This window comes from Cottoperca gobio, chromosome 1 (assembly GCF_900634415.1).
Source record: "Cottoperca gobio chromosome 1, fCotGob3.1, whole genome shotgun sequence".
In the NCBI taxonomy this organism is placed as follows: Eukaryota; Metazoa; Chordata; class Actinopteri; order Perciformes; family Bovichtidae; genus Cottoperca; species Cottoperca gobio.
In genome coordinates, this window is record NC_041355.1 from 10601732 (window position 1) to 10621556 (window position 19825).

The 19825-nt window shown below is 39.9% G+C and overlaps 1 protein-coding gene across 2 annotated transcripts; it reads left to right on the forward strand.

Annotated features, from left to right (window-relative positions):
* Window positions 1-1779: 1779 nt before the first annotated feature.
* On the forward strand, window positions 1780-15205 carry crmp1 (collapsin response mediator protein 1). 2 transcript variants are annotated; one of them, XM_029433906.1, is made up of 14 exons: window positions 1780-2284; window positions 4238-4326; window positions 4584-4768; window positions 4879-5043; window positions 5577-5638; window positions 5766-5846; window positions 6682-6750; window positions 7041-7161; window positions 7289-7445; window positions 10675-10816; window positions 10928-11098; window positions 12329-12508; window positions 13394-13559; window positions 13777-15205. In XM_029433906.1, the coding sequence occupies exons 1-14, from the start codon at window positions 1934-1936 to the stop codon at window positions 13866-13868; spliced, it is 2031 nt and encodes a 676-aa protein (XP_029289766.1). In that variant the 5' UTR covers window positions 1780-1933; the 3' UTR covers window positions 13869-15205. The 2 variants fall into 2 exon arrangements, with proteins under 2 accessions (XP_029289766.1, XP_029289844.1); XM_029433984.1 differs by lacking the exon at window positions 1780-2284 and adding an exon at window positions 3043-3208.
* Window positions 15206-19825: the final 4620 nt, after the last annotated feature.

The window sequence follows — 19825 nt, forward strand, 5'->3', positions numbered from 1 at the left end:
TGTTATGGGGTTGAATAAATATTCAACCCTAAAATTGACCCTAACCCTAACCTTAGTTGTTTTGTATGTTTGTTCAAGCAATTTTAGATAAAGAAATTATGCTAAGGGACAACATTGCAGTATTAAATAATTTCCCATAAAAAAGTACTAAAATATAAACAAAAAATGAAAACCCTTTAATTTCTGCACCAGAGGCCTCCTACACCAACATCTAAAGGAGAAATAAATAGCTATTTTTTTTCTATATTTGAGCTTTACAGCGTTATTAAGCACATGCTTCGTACGTTTTATAAAGTGCTACCTAATAATAACAATAACAATAATCATTGTCATATCACATGCTTCTAGATGTGTGGTATATATCGTATATATATTCTACATGTTGTTTTTATGAGGAAAGATTCTACATGTATTGTGATGCTGCTGTGTTTCATGTAGACAGCTCCCAGCTTCTCTCTCTATCTCTAACTCTCCTTCACCCTTTCCCAGAATCCCCATGGGCCGTGAGAAGGACAGTGTGTTGCTGCCTGGAACAAGACTGCCTGCTCACATTAGCAAACATCCCATGAGCATACAGGTCACTGATTTTGGCTCATTGGAGATACAATTCACCTGCTGCAGCCTGGGGGCCTTAAACCTGTCTTTTAAGATGCATTAGACCAGCCCCCCACCCCCTGTATGTAGTTAAAAGTAGAGTCTGTGATTCTGGGGAAAGATTATTAATATTTGAACTTGACACTCAATATACATCCCTGGCCTTTGCCCTGCTGGAATAGTGTTGTGTGGCTTGTGGCTGTACTCAATAGTTCTAAACTCCGAAGCTTCAATCATAACATAGACCGACTTAGTTCTTCTGAAAGCACAGAGACACATTTAACAACTGTCTCTCCCTCCAGATGTGGGTTAAAGGATGACACATGCTGGTTTTAATCCGCTGATGGAGTGATCTGCTCACGCACAGCCCCCACTTTTAAAGGAAAGAGAGAGGGATGGAGAAACATGCTCTCTTATAATTTTTAATCTGTGTTTGCATGTGTGGTCACTAAAGGCTCTGTCAGATCCAGGGCCTCAACTAGTTTACACTGACACCCCACCAGTGATGGAAAGTAACGAGGTACATTTACTCAAGCATTGCTATTTACTTGAGTATTTCCATTTAATGCTACTTGTTACTTTTACTCCACTATATGTCAGGGATATGTATTGTAGTATTTACTGCACAGTTTATCTGACAACTTTATTTACTTATTACAGATTTACTACAGATTCGTGTTATTAATACAAAATATAACTCAACTAATACACTATGACACATTATTAAAAATTAGGATACACAGAAGTGTATGGTTATATTTCTGCACTTTTACTTTTGGTACTTTAAGTATATTTTGATGCTACTACTTTTGTATTTTTACTTGAGTAAGATTTTGAATGCAGGTATTTTAAAGTAATAATAATAATAATAATAATAATAATAATAATAATAATAATAATAATAATAATAAGAAGAAGAAGAAGAAGAAGAAGAAGAAGAAGAAGAAGAATAAGAATATTAATAAGAATAAGAATAAGAATAAGAATAAGAATAAGAATAAGAATAAGAATAAGAATAAGAATAAGAATAAGAATAAGAATAAAGAGTATTTCTACACTAAGTTGTTGTTACTTTAAAGTAAAATATCCAAATACCTTTTTCCACCACTGCATCCTAACCACTCCCTAAACTGGAGCACTGCATCATTTCACTTGTTTATATTTGTGTGTGCGCTTTCTTCTTCATCAGCCCAAGGGAGAGCTGCTTTCCACACTTCACAGCATCAGAGTGTGCGTGAGAGGCGGGGCTCTCCGTGACCCAGTTAGAGGTAAAACAAGCGAGGCTTCTTTCTCCATCGTTTCAGATTGGGGGGAGTCTCCGTCTGCTGTAGAAGCCACAATGTCTGACTGCAGAAAGCAGTGGAACCGGGAGGATGAGCTACCGGTCTACCTGGCGGGGCCGATCACCACCGGGCAGAACCAGAGGAAAAGCTACGGGATGTTCAGCTCCGTGGAGGGGGCGTTTGAAAGCAAAACCCTAGATTTCGATAACTACGCGGTGGGGGGGAAAGGGAGCCGCACCCCGAGAAACGGGAGCCGGGAGAGGGTCTTGGACGCTGGTGACCCAATTGGCAAGACGTCCAGTGTGGCCCGGGAGGGGTCACTCACCGACTCGCCCGGTGAGACAGGCGATGTACAACCCGGTGTTGAGGTCAGATATTCATCGGAGAAGGAAAGCTCAAATGGCCAGGTATGGACTGAGGATTTGGATTGGCTTTGTCTTTCTCTGTCTGTGTTTTGGTTGAAATTCTGATGGTTGTCTCACGTAGCCTGTTTACAGGTTTCACGATAAATATGATGTGCAGTATCAAAAACGCATACAGCATACATACTACATATACATACTACATACAGCTGGTTGCCAACTACTGGCCTATATAGAGGAAGAACAATGGAGGTTGGTTCTAACGACTGAAAGCATACATTTGAATACTTTATTTTTAATAGGCAGAAGGTGTTGTGTTGGATGACTGTCGTCTAATTAATTTCTTAAACAACCCCTCGGGAGTTGTACTTTTGAGACAAATGCCTCAGTCTGCATAAATGATGAAGTTTTGGGCTGCATTGCAGTTTGGCCATTTTATTTTACGTCTACGTAGCTCATAAATAATGTTTCAAAAAGATGCAAATACACGTCAATACAATGTAACTCAGCTCAGTCTGTGGTGCTGAACTGGACAGCGCCAGACAGCGTCCCCTCGATGGATTGTTTTTCTTCTGCTCTCATGTGAGCTGTTTGTGTTAGCGCGTGTAGGGGTGTGTGAGGAGTAGGCTACACTGTCTTTCTCAGTGCCGTGAACGCCACCGTGCATACACTCTCTTTCCTCACGCGCGCATGCACCGGATGGTCACCTGTCCTGTCAAGGTGCGCGCTCCAAGCATTCCGACGCAGCCGTACAGCGGCGGATTCATCGCTGTCCATGTCTCACACACACACACGGAAACAATAACTAACACACATCAGGGGAGACAAAGGGGCGTAGAGCGCAGAGCGCAGCGCAGGGCGTCGGAGTCATTGCAACCCGCTTCTGAGTTGACTGTCAGGGGGCAGAGCGACTAAGAAAGAATGTCTAGGTCCAGTTACCAGGAGAAGAACAGCATCCGCCATCTGACGGTAAGAGACCCGGCCTGGTCAACGGCGTTGGCCGGAGCAGCTCTCCGTTTGTATGCAAATCCCTGCTGCCAATGCAGGCAGAGAAGGGATTACATTCTTAGTGAGGAGGCATAAAGAAGAAAATGCTCTTCTACTGTTTCGCCAGTGTGAAACAGCAAACCCAAGACAGAGAGGTGACAGTCTGTGTGTCAAATCGAGCGCGTATTCTCGCTCACGGTTGGACAGTGTTGTGTAATCTCGCTGCCTCTCAGACGGATTAACTCGCTTGGCGTGACAGTCAAACCAGGATTTGCACAGGACACAATGGTTTGTGTAAAACAACACAAAGGTGTTAGACTGAATTTGTGCAAAGATGCATCCTTTTTTAGCTACATTAAAGAATGCATTCTGCAGAAAGTCTCCTCTTCACCTTTCCATAGTAGCCTATTATTAAATACCAAATGACTCCAAAGGCATACAACTGATATAACTAAGCATTACATTTCATGGCGGAGACAGAAAATAACACATCAGACGGTATTCAGATTCTTCACTTTGTAAGTATCCTTATTGGATAAAGATGCTGAGGGTTCAGCAGCGCTGTCAGCTGCTGTCATCTCCAACATGTCATGGGCAATGGAGACATAGCATCCTCTTAAAGCTGTTGCCAGGCAAGCACCCTCCATGGTGGTAGAGAGTGTGAACGCAGAGTAGTCAGAGAAATAAAACGTGCTTGTTTAACACTATGCTTCTAAATATTCAGTGTTTGATTGTACTTATAATCTCATCCAGCATACAATTAATGCAAATACAAGTGTAAAGTGTTAGTGCATACTGCACTAATAATAACTTTAATGAGACACCCCCCATGCACAGCACTTGGGTGGCCATGTATTTCTTTCCACCCTCATCCACTGCCCTGTGTCATAATATTGCTATAAAGCCGACAATTACATAACTGATTGTGCAATACATCACACTGTCAGGATTTAATTTATAAATGTCAATCCCTCCCTCCTCCCTCCCTCTCTCTGTACTTCTCCCCTGCAGAGTCAAAGGCTGTTAATTAAAGGAGGGCGGGTGGTCAATGATGACCAATCTCTCTATGCAGATGTCTACATTGAGGATGGGCTCATCAAGTGCGTATAAGGAGCTAATTATGTCAAACAGTCATAAAAATACAGATTTACAAATACTTTGCAGTCGATAATGATTTCACTTCCTTATTCCCCTTTTCACCTCCTCATCTTCCACAACCCCTTTTCATCCACAACCACATATTTTTCCTGCACTACACTTTTTCCCGTCATCTCTGCATGCACTTCCTCGTTCCCGTTCCTGCTTTTTCGCCTCCCCTTCACCCACTCCTGTGTCTCATGTATCTGATCCTCGGCAGGCAGGTGGGGGAGAATCTGGTTGTACCGGAGGGCTTCAAGGTGATCGAGGCTAATGGCCTTATGGTGATACCAGGAGGGATAGATGCCAACACCTGTCTGATGAAGTCTTACCTGGGAACACAGCCTGCTGATGATTTCCTCCACGGCACCAAGGCTGCACTTGCTGGGGGCACCACCATGATCAGTGAGTTTGGATGCCGAGACGGATCTGTCATTCACTACATTATCATTCAAGTGATGAAAAGTATTATTTGCATCTTTCCATCTTAACCTTTGACCTCTCCCACCTTTCAGTTGACCATGTAACCCCAGAGCCAGGGGAGAGTCTGCTGGAGGCGTTTGAGTGCTGGCAGGAGGCTGCGGATAAGAAGGCATGTTGTGATTACTCCCTCCACGTCGACATCCCCCAGTGGAATGAGATTGTTAAAGATGAGTTGGAGCTGCTGGTGCAAGAGAAAGGTACATCAGTCTTTACTTACTCCATAGTGTTTCACAGCTGTGGTCATTGCTGTAATACTTGTTTCATGTTCAACCCTATTTTGGACCCATTTCACGAGAACAATGGGGACAGACTTAGAAACAATTTGGCCCAGTGTTGAATCCTCTTATAGCGAAGGCACAGTAGTAATCCATTGTTCTCTACAGTGCTGTCATGGTGGTAGTGTATAAATTGAGCTTGTAATCTGTTTTAAGTAAAAAATCACTTTTCTTTTGGGGGAGCTACAAAACAAGGCAGTAACTGAGCCAAGGTGGCTGCTTGTGTTACCAATCCCTTTTCTGAAATACAGTCGACAGTTGTAATTCATGGCTTTAGATGCTAGACATGCTCTGCACATCAGATACAGTTATGGATCAGTTTTTGCAACCTGATGCATTTCCTGATACAGTATTGTGGCCACACTCACACAATTTTGTCTTTGTAATCCTTGCTACTGAGTTTCCCTTTATTACCTTCTTGTTATGAATACATTCATCGTTTCCACTGTTGTCAGGTATCAACTCCTTCCAAGTGTACATGGCTTATAAGGGTGTGTACCAGATGTCAGACTCTCAGGTATGTTTCATAATCAATAATTGTACTAACTGCATTAACGCGCTATTTATTTATTTGTTGTTTCATCTGTGACTTTCTTTTATTTCCGATCTATTAATCCCTTCTTTGTTCTTTGGACTCATCTCAGCTGTTTGAGGCTTTCTCCTTCCTGAAGCAGTTGGGTGCTGTGGTGTTAGTTCATGCTGAAAATGGAGATGTGATTGCTCAGGTAAATGCTACATAATCTCCTCTACTTTTGTCTCCTAACTTTCAACCCACACCATCACAACCTGTCAGTCTTTAGCCTCCAGACACAGCAGTTTGCTGTGGTGAAATAACCAACAGATATACTGGCTGAACTAAATCATTCTACCTTTATAGTCTCTTGCAACTGCAGTTGAGAGATATTCGTCTTACATAACTCTTGAGCTGAGAGAGAGAGAGAGAGAGAGAGAGGATTAATGCTGCTGCCGCTGAGTATGACACGTTTTTCATAGGGCGCCATTGCTTTTGACCGTTATTATACTAATGATGATGTGATTAAGATTGAAGAGAATTGAGAGTGAAGGTGCTGTTAATGCTGACAGCAGTGATTAAAGTGGAAGTCGTGGTCATGGAGATGATGGTCCTGATTAAGGGGACATTTAAGGTGAAAACTATGATGTATGTGAAGATGAAGGAGGGTAATGAATGATAATCCTCCGATTATCATTCATGCTGATGAAAAATTATGACACACTTGTTAACGTAACTGTAATAGAAATAAGGAACCTTTAGAAGCACAGAGCCTCTTGTGAGCAAACAATGAAACCGAAAAAATTATTCATCCCAATTTTGTTCTCCAGACAGCGCTGTCAGAAGCACAACAAGTGCCGTCTCATCACAGGAATTGGCATTCTAGGATTACAATGCACACTTTGTTTTCTTTGATAGCATGACAGACCATGAGATAGGGTTACCAGCAAAGGCACTAAAACGCAATTTGACAAGTACTGTATGTTATGACAGTTATTACAGTGAGTAGGAAGATAGTCATAATTAAATTGATGTCACTTGTGTTTCAGGAACAGAAAAAAATTCTCGGAATGGGAATCACCGGACCTGAAGGACATCCTCTGAGTCGTCCTGAAGAGGTGAGATTATCCGTCCGTCCATCCATCCATCCGTCCATCCATCCATCCATCCATCCATCCATCCATCCATCCGTCCATCCATCCATCGGTCCGTCCATCCATCCATCCATCCGTCCGTCCATCCATCCGTCCGTCCATCCATCCATCCGTCCGTCCATCCATCCGTCCGTCCATCCATCCGCCCGTCCGTCCGTCCATCCATCCATCCATCCATCCATCCATCCATCCATCCATCCATCCATCCATCCATCCATAGGTTTGAATGCTTTCTTTACTTCCTCTCCATGCAGCTGGAGGCTGAGGCGGTGTTCCGTGCCATCACTCTTGGTAACCGTGTGAACTGTCCCGTCTACATCACCAAGGTGATGAGCAAGAGTGCAGCCGACACTATCGCCCAAGCACGTAGGAAAGGTCAGCCTCTCTTTCTTTTTACTCCAAAAGTTCAGGTGTCTGATTCTATTTGAATGACTCTTCCAGTGTTTTTGTATATCTCCTTTTCACATCCTGACCTGCACTCTCCCACTATCTTCCCATCCAGGTTCTATAGTTTTTGGGGAGCCAATTACAGCCAGCCTGGTCACTGATGGCTCTCACTATTGGAGCAAGAACTGGGCCAAAGCGGCTGCTTATGTGACCTCTCCACCTTTAAGTCCTGACCCCACAACTCCAGACCACCTGAACACGCTGCTGGCTTGGTACGTCTGAATCCTTTCCAGCACACTTCTAATGCCAGGACCTAATGCAGGGGTCGGGAACCTTTTTGGCTGGGAGAGCCATAAAAGCCAAATATTTGTTTATGTATTTCCTTGAGAGCCATATATTTAATCAATTTGAACGCAACTTTATGCGTGCATTTTTTTAAAGAATAACACGTCTCCGAGTACTAATAGCGGTATCAGTGTTGCATTGAACAGGTGCTCTTTTATTAAATAAACTAAACGCTTACGTTATTTATCTCATAGTTCAGTGTTTACTGCACGGGTGTCAAACTCAAGGCAATTATGACCTATTTAACCTCTTATGTCTGTTGTTGTTGGTGTTGTTTTTGTTGTTGTCCTGCATTTTAGTGCCTTGAGATTGCTTTTAGCTTTGAAAGGCGCTTTACAAATACAATTTATTATTATTATTATTATTATTATTATTATTATTATTATTATTATTATTATTATTATTATTATTATTATTATTATATCCGGCACGCGAGAAAATATCATATGTCTGTCATAACTGGCCCGCCGGTTTTGGTAATTAAATCAATGCATGGCACAACCACGGGAAAAGACATTTGAGGAAGTATCTAAATGTGTGAATGAAATGAAAGTTTTTGGAAAGCAAAGGGAAACACACGACAGATCTCTGGGACGATGTGAGCTGGACTGTTTGTGCGACATAACGAAGCATCTCACTGTTAAACCTGCAGCTTCAGGGCCGTGTGATCACGGACATGTGTGATGCCGAGCTGCCTGTGGGAGACTCTGATGCAGAAGGAAACTTTGGTCACTACGTGTTTCCAAACACTGACAAACATCTCCACCTCTGTGTTCCCGACAGCATTCTGCTGATGCACTGAGAGCATTTGCCGACTTTGCTGCTCAGATATTTTAATTGAACTGCTCAGCAACCCGTCTGCAGTTGACTTAAATATGTTCCATATCTTTTTGCACTTTATGTGTACCCTGTTCAATACATGTGGACCGTGTTTGGCCCTCGACGTAGTCCCAGTTTTTAATGTTGGCCCTCTCTGTGAATGAGTTTGACCCCCCCGGTCTACTGCTTGCTTTGCGCAGTTTCTCCTCAGCTGTTTCGCGAAGGGCAGGGCTACACACACACACACACACACACACACACACACACACACACACACACACACGTGTGTAAGTGTGTGCGCTGTGCAGTCAGAGACAGAGCGGAGGAAAGGAGAGGGGAGAACTAAAAACAAATCCGCTGCTAAATGTTTTACTTTAAAATGACACAGTATAATTGTTTATTACTTGTTAATCATGTTAAAAAATGTCAGCTCAAAATTGTCTGCGAGCCATATCGCGTCATCAAAAGAGCCATATATGGCTCACGAGCCATAGGTTCCCGACCCCTGACCTAATGTTTACTGTACGTAATGATAATGCTCTGAGAAGCCTGATAAAATATGTAGCCTACAATATATTTCATGTTTTCAACACTGTGACTTTAAAAAACGTTTCTCATAGTTAGGGCAGGGGAAGTGTTTAATTTAGCTTTAACCTCTACAGAAAGTGAAATGCAAATCAGCTGGGCTGGATGACACCAAAGGAGACACATACAATTATCCAACTCTCACTGTTTGCCCTTGGTTATTAGTCTGGTGTTCCTGCCACAAACAAGTGCTAGTGTAATGCAAAATGTCAGGCCAGCTTCAGTGACAAAGAAAAACATATGGAGGGAAGGGAGAAGGTGAACGTGACTGTGTAAGGTGAAGAGGGCAGACAAAATGGTAGGAGAGACTTAATAATGGAGTAAGGGCTGCATAATAATTTGCAAGCAACTTTAACTGCATTCATACATGTATACATTTATGTATAACGTATAATAGTACATGTATACTATTATCAATGCATGAAGGCACACCATATTAATGTTCAGTTGTAATTATTGTGTATCATAGAGGGATAAAGTGCCCCAGACCAAACCCACATCAGTTCACACACACACACACACACACACACACACACACACACACACACACACACACACACACACACACACACACACACACACACAATGCACAGAACATCCTGCTGTATACTTTTGTCTGTCCCTGGTTCCATAAATAGAACAGGAGCTAGAATCCTTCATCATCTGTTGCCTTGGCTACCAACTACCTGCCTCCTCATCCTCCTCCCTCCTCCTCTGTGCTCCTTCACCCTTCGTCTTCAACTCCAGCTACTCTAGGCGGTGCTGTCACACCGGTGGTGCGATACTGCTGTTTCTTTGAGCTTCTGCTGAAGTGACAGGGTGTACTTTTAGGTAATTTTTTCGGAGAGGTGAACAAAAGAACAACATTTTGGCGAATCCTATTACTTCCATAACAGAAACTCTCACGGCCATGGGGGCGACGAGCCCACAGTTCACTATCATAAAAAAAATGACCCAAATCATAGCTTGTTCAGTCAAAACCAGCCTCTTTTATACGAAAGGGTAAAAGTAGTCTATGTCCTTTTTAAATATTGCAGTGTATATTTGTGATGAGATCTAGTTAAGGTTTTATGGACTGGTCATATGACTGGTTCAGCTTCAGGCCACTACATAACTTGTATTTTAACTCACATGCTCAATGAGGGCACCTGATGGCTAAAAGTAGAAATGTCTGTCTTTATGTTCATCATGATTGCTTCAAGGTGAATTTTGTCTTGAACTGACCTTTGTAGCTAAATGTCTTTTATCTGACCACGTGATCACAAAGAGTGAGCCGCCTTCAATAGTTAAAGGCAAATTCTCTTCACACACTCGGCATTACCAACATGCATCCCGGCCAAGCCCGAAATACCAGGGCTGCAATACATTAATCATCACAAAACATATCAACAACATGTATAGTATAGTCACTCACACTGTGCAGGACTGTCAGAGTTTAAGTCCCACGACTCTGCTGCATTTGGCAACACCTGGGTTGGCTTTCAATTGAAATCCCATTAAGCTATTTTCCATATATTTTAATATGGTTCAATATGAAAACAGTGTCTCAGCATCTAAAAAGAATGTGCCACAAATATATAGTGTTTTGCAGGTGGTGGAGTATAAGTGAGAAAAGAGTTGAAGGATGTGAAAGCAATGAAATATGAGTCACAGTTTGGTCAACATAGACTTCTGTTTCACTGACTGTGTAAAGAGTTTTGACAATGTGACTTCATGTGGATAATTTCATATCATTTGGTTGCGCTGATTCAGTGGGGACCTCCAGGTTGTGGGCAGCGCTCACTGCGCATACAGCACTTCCCAGAAAGCCGTCGGTAAAGATGACTTCACCCAGATCCCAGAGGGAACCAACGGAGTGGAGGAGAGAATGGGTTTCGTCTGGGACAAGGCCGTGGTGAGCAATGAGAACACGTTTGTGTGTGTGTGTGTGTGTTTGTGTCTTTTCTGTAGCTGTGCCAGTGAGTTTTTATCCACCACTCTAAACGTCCACTTCTCTCTCTCTCAGGCCATGGGGAAGATGGACGAAAACCAGTTTGTGGCAGTCACATCTACCAACGCTGCTAAAATCTTCAACCTGTACCCACGCAAAGGCCGGATAGCGGTGGGCTCCGACGGCGACATTGTTATCTGGGACCCCAACAGCGCCAAAACAATCACTGCCAAACTCCAGCAGTCGGTGAGAGCAAAATAAAATAAAGAGAGGGAAAGGAAGGATGGAAACGAAAAGGGAAGATGGATACATGTTTAACAGGATATTGCAACTGATGTTCAGTGATCTTCAAATACTGCTTCAGTTGAGGGAGCAGGAGCACATAAAGGACAGGAGGCCGGAGAGAGGCTGCAGGAGAGAGGGGTTCATGTGGGAGATGATAGAGTGTGAAATAGGATAAAAACCAAGAGACGGATCACAGGGGGTGAAGTTGGAGTATAACATTCAGTCAAGCCTGACATTACTGTGAGCGGTCTGATGCCATGTTGCATAGGTGGGATATAAACAGAATAGCACATTACCTTTCATTACATTACATAATTTTTTAAGGATATACTGTTTAAAGAAAGCTTAAATTAAATTTGACTAGTGAGTATAGGATTTATCTCTGAAGGGTCGGTTCGCCCAAACGATACAAAAACCTTTTCTTATTGGATGGTGTTTGACTCTTTTTCTTGACAATGACATTGAAAAGTCTTCGACAGAAAGTAGTTCCAGTGAAAGCTTTTCACTCTGAGGACTGTGGATTTATCGGGACATTGTTGTTTTAATCCTTTGATTACCAAGAGTACAATTCATTTCACCCCCTTTGTATTGGGATGGCATCAGAAATCTGTGACGAATATTCTAAAACCTGTACAAGTATCTGCATGGCGAGATGCCCCAAGAGCTAAATAAGGAAATATGTTTGTTTTTTTGCAATTAAGGTGAACCCAGCCTTTAAATTTCAGGACAAACGATGCATTTAAACTCAGCTGAATGGCCTCGGAGATGAAAATTGGCCTTGAGCAATGCGACACAATACAGTGATGATATTAGACAGTGTTTAATGTATTCAGTCTGCTCTGCCTCTCTCAAAGCCCCTAATCCAGACTGGTGCCGGTTTTAGGTTATAATCCCCCTTCACCCCTCACCCATTCTGCTCTACCATCTACCCATCCCCCTGTATTTAAACTATCCTCCTACATCCTCCAATCCTCTCACTTATTCATCCCCCATCTTCTCAACTGCTGCATTTTACGGGATGCATTAAGCCTTCTGAAACAATTCCTGCTGAAACAGCTCAGTGGGCCAAGACAGTGCAGCGTATCAGTGCTCTGAATGGTGGGAGGAAATGAAAGAGCTACCTCTTTGTTCATCTGCTTAATTCCATTTTTCCACAATCTTTGACTTGTATGTTCATCCCTCTCCACGCAGGCTTCAGAATACAACATCTTTGAGGGTCTGGAGTGCCGTGGCGGTCCAGTGCTGGTGTTGAGTCGAGGTCAAGTGGTTTATGAGGAAGGCAAGCTGCAGGTTCAGCAGGGCACCGGTCGATTTATTCCCCGCAAGCACTTCCCAGACTACGCTTACCAGCGCATTAAAATCAGGAACCAGGTACAGCATATAGATCATTTTAAAGACGAGTCAAAATGTGACATTTAGAAATATTTTCCATTAAAACATTAGATGGGCAGTCAACATCCAAGTCCTTATAGTTGCACTGTTAATTTTATTAACAGTCTTTAAAACAATACACATTAAAAGCACTAATAAATAACTCAGTATTAATAATAATAATAATAATAATAATAATAATAATAATAATAATAATAATAATAATAATAATAATAATAATAATAATAATAAATGTTGTTTTGTGGCAACATTCTCATGTATATTTATAAATGATAAAGTCCTAGCCTTATTGGTCTTTTGAAAGTTCACCAACCTTTTTTAAGGATGAAGACAGACATTCATTATATTACATTAAGAAATATAAAAAAATAGGAGCTAACAAACTAGAAAACTGAATCATATGAACAATCGTTAAAAGATTTTCAGGAAGCACACAAGGTAAAAAAGTATCAGACACTCCAAAAAAAGATATTACATCATAAAAGCCGACTTAACAACACACGCGACAAAAATGCTTTCATTTTTGTTGTACATTGTTATGGCAGGAAAACTGAGGAAATAATGTAGCTTTACATTTGGTGAGACGCTATAAGATAACTATCGGTCAAGTTATTACATTTTGGTAAAATGCCCTGGTTTTACCACACTAAAACAACCTATGTTGGTGATTTTACTAAACATATCCATATATCCAGAGCAATCTGTACACTCACATGTTATCATCATTTCCACATTGGCTGATTCTAGCAAAACAAATGAGCCAACTAATCATATTTTATGATTACTGGTGGGTTACATGCAATTTTATTTCTGAAGAATGACTAACACGTCGGCTTTGTGTTTGTGTCTCTTTGTGTTTTCTAGGCGAAGAGTAAGCAAGGCGTTACTCGTGGGTTGTATGACGGCCCTGTGTATGATGTCATTCCTACCCCCAAATATATTACTCCTTCTCCATCAGCCAGAACTTCCCCCACTTCTCACCAACCAGCACCAATACGCAATCTCCACCAGTCCAACTTCAGCCTATCAGGTAACATAAAAAACACATTTTATATGAGTTTTAAAATTAAATCCAGTGATTCTATGATGCTTTTAATGTGTTAAATGGAGCATAAATATCCAGATGCATTACATTATCTTTTATATATACTGAAGAGGTTCTGAATTAAACAGATTTTATTTTATTTTTGATTTACATTTACAATTAAATTGATTTCTAATATTTCGATTTTGTCTTCGTTTCCCAGGGTCACAGATGGATGACAGCATCCCTCGTCGGTCTGGCCACCGCATTGTAGCGCCCCCTGGTGGTCGCTCCAACATCACCAGCCTTGGTTGAACACTTGAGTGTGTACAAAGTGTGGTTGTTGTGGGGTTTGTGTGTGTGTGTGTGTGTGTGTGTGTGTGTGTGTGTGTGTGTGTGTGTGTGTGTGTGTGTGTGTGTGTGTGTGTGTATGACTGAGAGTGTAAGCACACTGTGATGAATGAATACCCTTGTAGTTTGCGGTGACACACTCTTTATAGAAAATGATGATTTGTATCAGTTGCCTTGAGTCTGTGGTCACAGAGAAGAAGCACATTAATATTTCCAACAGAAGAAGAGTGTGATTTACAATCAACCAAGTCATTCAAAAATACGGAAAACTCACAGGCTCACAATCGGGGCACTCACACACACACACACACACACACACACACACACACACACACACACACACACACACACACACACACACACACTCACACAAATTCGGTGTCGGACCCCCTCCAAGCACCCAAAATGTGAACCCAGTGTTATGTCATAATGTTGTTATCTCCTTTCCTGTGGGCATGACTTCCTGCTAATTCTTCCTCACATCCCACATACTGTGTGGATCTGCTCAGACATGGTGCTCCCTTCCACCCATCTAGTAGACAGCTGAAGAAAATAACAGATTTCTCCTACACCTGTTTCTCAACATCTTGGCAGTATTTGTTTCAGTGTGGCTCAAGTGGATCAGTTATAAACATTGCATGAACACGTCTTTAGATGTTGCACTACTTGTGGTTTATTGTTGCAATGAAGGAACACTTAATATTCTACTCAAGGCATATTTGTATTCAGCAGCGCAGATATATTATTACACTGGTAAATGTATGCTTTGAACACATAAAGACATTCACTGTGGATAGAGCCAGCTGTTACTAGGTTCATTCATTTTAACATTACTGTGAACTTCAATAAAAGCAATGCAACGTCCTTTCCACCATCACACACTATATGCAAATGTGTCGATACTCTGCTATGAAGTGTGAAAGACTATGAGCAGTTGAAACAAATAACAAACCAGCTGTGCACTGCAAAATGAATTTCTAGATGGCTGTACCTACATAATACAGGTTCACTGTAAAGACTTTATGATGTGTGTGATAGTTTTCTGCTAATCACTGGTGCCAGAAATAGCTCTTTGTTGTAATGCTCAATTCACTGCTGTAAAAGGGCTTCATCTTCCATCCCCGCTATTTAAAACTTCGCTGACAATCTTTTTAAGCTGTTTTTAATTGTATTTAATCGATGCTGGATGTTTTCTTGGTACATTTAGTGTTTCTATACCTGCTTTTTTTTGTTTGCTGTTGTCTGGTGTCTCCAATGGAACCACTAATGATCAATAAAGACTTGACTGTTGTCAAAAAAACGATGGTAAAACAAACCTTCCTGAGATTCTAATACCAACTAAACCTGACTAATTTGATGTGTGCCACAGGTGGGTCTTTGTTTGCCGAATGTAAAGCTGGCACAAATCATTTGCGGTAATAAATTCTGTCAGGTTTTTATTTGCAAGTGCTTCAGTTAGTCTGATAATATGGGTTCAACACACTGCCCCTGAGACACACACATCATGCCACAGGGAACTTATACCACATCAAGGTTGGATGCAATCACCTGATCCTAACCTCACATAAAGAGAAAATGTACTTCCAGGTAATTCCACTCCAATACAGAACTCCTGTTGTGGTAATTTGGTGGCAATTTTCTCTGCAAATCTGTTAAAGATTAGAATATTAGGAAAGGCCACTAAGCCTTGCGCAAACACCTTAAAACCTTTGAATAAGAAGCGGACGAAGACATGTTTTCCTTATTAATCCTTTGTCATGGTAAAAGTATAATCAGGTGATTTTTGAGTGCCACACATGAAATGCGTCCGATTCGTCCCCAGGAATCAATTCTTATTTTTACAAGGGAACATGGGTCAAAGCATTGAAAGGTTTGTGATGACAACAAGGATAAGAGGTGAACCCTTTATGAATTGAAACCTAGCTGCACTGTTGGTGATCTGCACCATCAGGTTTCAGTTCAATTGCAGGCTTACATTAGAGTGGGTTGATTTAGACACATGCACATAACAGCATTAAAACCAAAATACCCAAACACACATTGGAAGGAGAAAAATGGAAGTGGCAATATAAAATACATTTTATCTAAAAAAGGAAGGAGCACACAAATGACTAAAACCAGAAATCTGAGATTACACTGTGTATGAAATTAACATTTTTCATAGATCAGGATTGAATGTAGGCTGCAATGACATTATAAAAGATTTGTTGCAATAAATTTAGTTCTGTGGGAAGATGATAAAAGACGGATAAATTGTTAAATAGAACACATGAAGGGAAATTAAACGGATGTTATGAAATGATCTTCAAATACTGCATCAGTTGAGGGTGCAGAAGCACATAAAAGGAGGCAGGAAAAAGGGTTTCATGTAGGCTGTAATGACATTATACAATCTGTGGCAATGAATGTAGGTCTGTTTATATCCTCAATTCAGAAATTCATTCAAAAAAATGTAATTGAAAAAATGCTTCAATGAAATTCTTTGAACAGGAGATGCACCAATTATAATTTCTTCCTTTCAGTAGAAATATTAAGGTGGATATACTTTATGACCTAAGCTTGATTGGTCATTACAAAACTCATGTTACATTTAATTTTAATTTGACACACGTTTGACTTTACAGTTATACTGTTATGTGCAGATGTGCAGTATAAAAGCTGGCAGTCTTTCAGTGACTCTCTGTTCAACACTTGAGAAAGATGTCTCACAATCTAACTGCCAGACTGGAATGACATAGTTGCTCTGAAAATAGAGACATTTTGCAGTTTTACTGTATTCATTGTGCTAGCGACAGCACCAGAGACTATTAAGTGTATCTTCTAATAGGGCTTATATAAGCTTTAGCGGTTAGCATAAGTAATTTGCATTAGCAATTATCATAAGAAATTCACAGACTATTAGTGCTAATGGCGATCATAAATGGTCAGTTAGAGCCCGACAAGTCCTGTGGTGTAATCTCTATAGTTTCTACTGTGACATGAACTGCGTATTTTAGACGGTGTACAAGTTAACATTGCCGCTAAGTTAGTAGACAGGCAGTTAGCACAGTTACGTCTGTGAGCCTGTGGAACATTTGTCAGGAATGCAGGAAAGCTATAGGCTTATTGTTTTACCGGCCAGCAGAGGTAAGCAGGTAACAGGGCTTGTTAGGCCTGCCTGTAAATGCAGTTTAAGGGATAATATAAGATTTTTGATCAAAACAAGACACATATCACAAAACATTTAGTCGTGTTGTATACTGTAGTTGTCAGTTTGTTATCATCTTGAAAGTGCTTTCACTTTCAGTGTTTCACGATACTGTAGATAATTAATTATGCTGCATCTGTACTATATCTACACCCATCTGTGGTCCCAAAGGAATGCTTCTCTTTATTGTAGTCCCTGACAATAACAGCTAATTTACTTCACTAATTTTCACGTTTCATCTGGCAGAGATTTGCAGCACTTGTTCTTAAATGTTTTCTCAAAGGAAACCTCTTTGGTAATTAAGTTTGTTCAAAATTTATGTTTTTTAAAAATTGATACTCTTCATGCGCCAGTTGCAAAGATTGTATCATACCACCTCAAAATGCTCTCTTCCTTAAACTGTGAAACACTTGAAGGTTTATTTAGTTTAGATTCTCCACATTATATTTGTAATGGTCGATACCAGCCAGAAAATAAATATGTATATGAGAATAATTACAACCGCAGTGTGTATGCTTGTGTAATTTATATTCTACATTTACATTATACAGCACAATACATACATACATACAGTACATACATACAGCACATACATACAGTACATACATACAGTACATAAATACATACATACATACATACATACATACATACATACATACATACATACAGCACATACATACAGTACATACATACATACATATATACATACGGTACATACATACATACATACATACATACATACATACATACATACAGCACATACATACAGTGCATACATACATACATACATACATACATACATACATACATACATACATACATACATACATACATACAGCACATACATACATACATACATACAGCACATACATACAGTACATACATACAGCAATAAATACATACATACATACACACATACAGCACATACATACAGTGCATACATACATACATACAGTACATACATACATACATACATACATACATACATACATACATACATACATACATACATACATACAGTACATACATACATACATACATACATACATACATACATACAGTACATACATACATACATACATACATACATACATACATACATACATACAGCACATACATACATACATACATACATACATACATACATACATACATACATACATACATACATACATACAGTACATACATACATACATACATACATACATACATACATACATACATACATACAGTACATACATACATCAATACATACAGTACATACATACAGCAATAAATACATACATACATACATACATACATACATACATACATACATACATACATACATACATACATACATACAGTACATACATACATACATACATACATACATACATACATACAGCACATACATACATACAGCACATACATACAGTACATACATACATCAATACATACAGTACATACATACATACAGTACATACATACAGCAATAAATACATACATACATACATACATACATACATACATACATACAGACAGTACATACAGTACATACATACATACAGTACATAAAGTACATAAAGTACATACATACATACATACATACATACATACAGTACATACATACAGTACATACAGTACATACATACAGTACATACAGTACATAAAGTACATACATACATACAGTTTATACATACATACAGTACATAAAGTACATACATACATACATACATACATACATACATACATACATACAGTACATACATACAGTACATAAAGTACATACATACATACAGTACATATATACATACAGTACATAAAGTACATACATACATACGTACATAACTTTCCTATTCTAAATGATCATAAACATATAAAGATCTAATATTTTCAGTGTACTATATCTGGAATATAAGAGACTAAATTAAGTCATGTGTAGCAGATGAGGTTTTCTGCACACAAGGCAAAATGTTCAAAACATACTCTAATTCATAGCTGAGTAGTAATATCACAGCTTGACATTTCTGCTAATGGGATATTCCCAGTGAAATCTAGAGTCTAATATTTATAACACATTATATACATGTGAAAAGAAGATTTTCTGGTTTCTACTCCAAGTGAACTGACTCCAGACAACATCACCTTCACAAAGACCAACAGAGACCTACATTCTGCCGCTGCCATCTGCACTGGGAGAAAACCAAAGGGAGTTTTTGTTTTCTGTTGCAAGTCAGGAAATCACAGAAATGGAAAACAAAGTGTTTGTGCGTGTGCGTGTGCGTGTGCGTGTGCGTGTGTGTTTAGGGTATACAGAAGTCTGAACAGATGCCATAACAATCCAGATACCTCCCATCCCTAGAAAGGAACGGGCTGATGTTTGGGAATAACAGAATGTCGACTGCATCCAGGCAAATTACTAAACCAGCTGTGCTGTTCTTCTAGCGCTGAAGTTCCCTCAAGTCCCTGCTGTGCATATCTGAGCTGCATCCAGCTACGATGAAATAAACAAAAGATTTTCTTCTAAATGCACCCACATTGTGAATAAGATCCAATCAAAAACTAACAATAAGGTTGTAATTTAGTTGTAATTTGTAATGTCTATTGGACTTCAATAGTTATTTAATGGATTTGAAAATTTCCCCGCTGTGGAACTAATAAAGGATTATCTTATCTTATTTGATAGTCATTTCAAGGGAATATAACACGGAACATTAATCTTTCACTGTAAACAGTACATTTCTAGTTCATT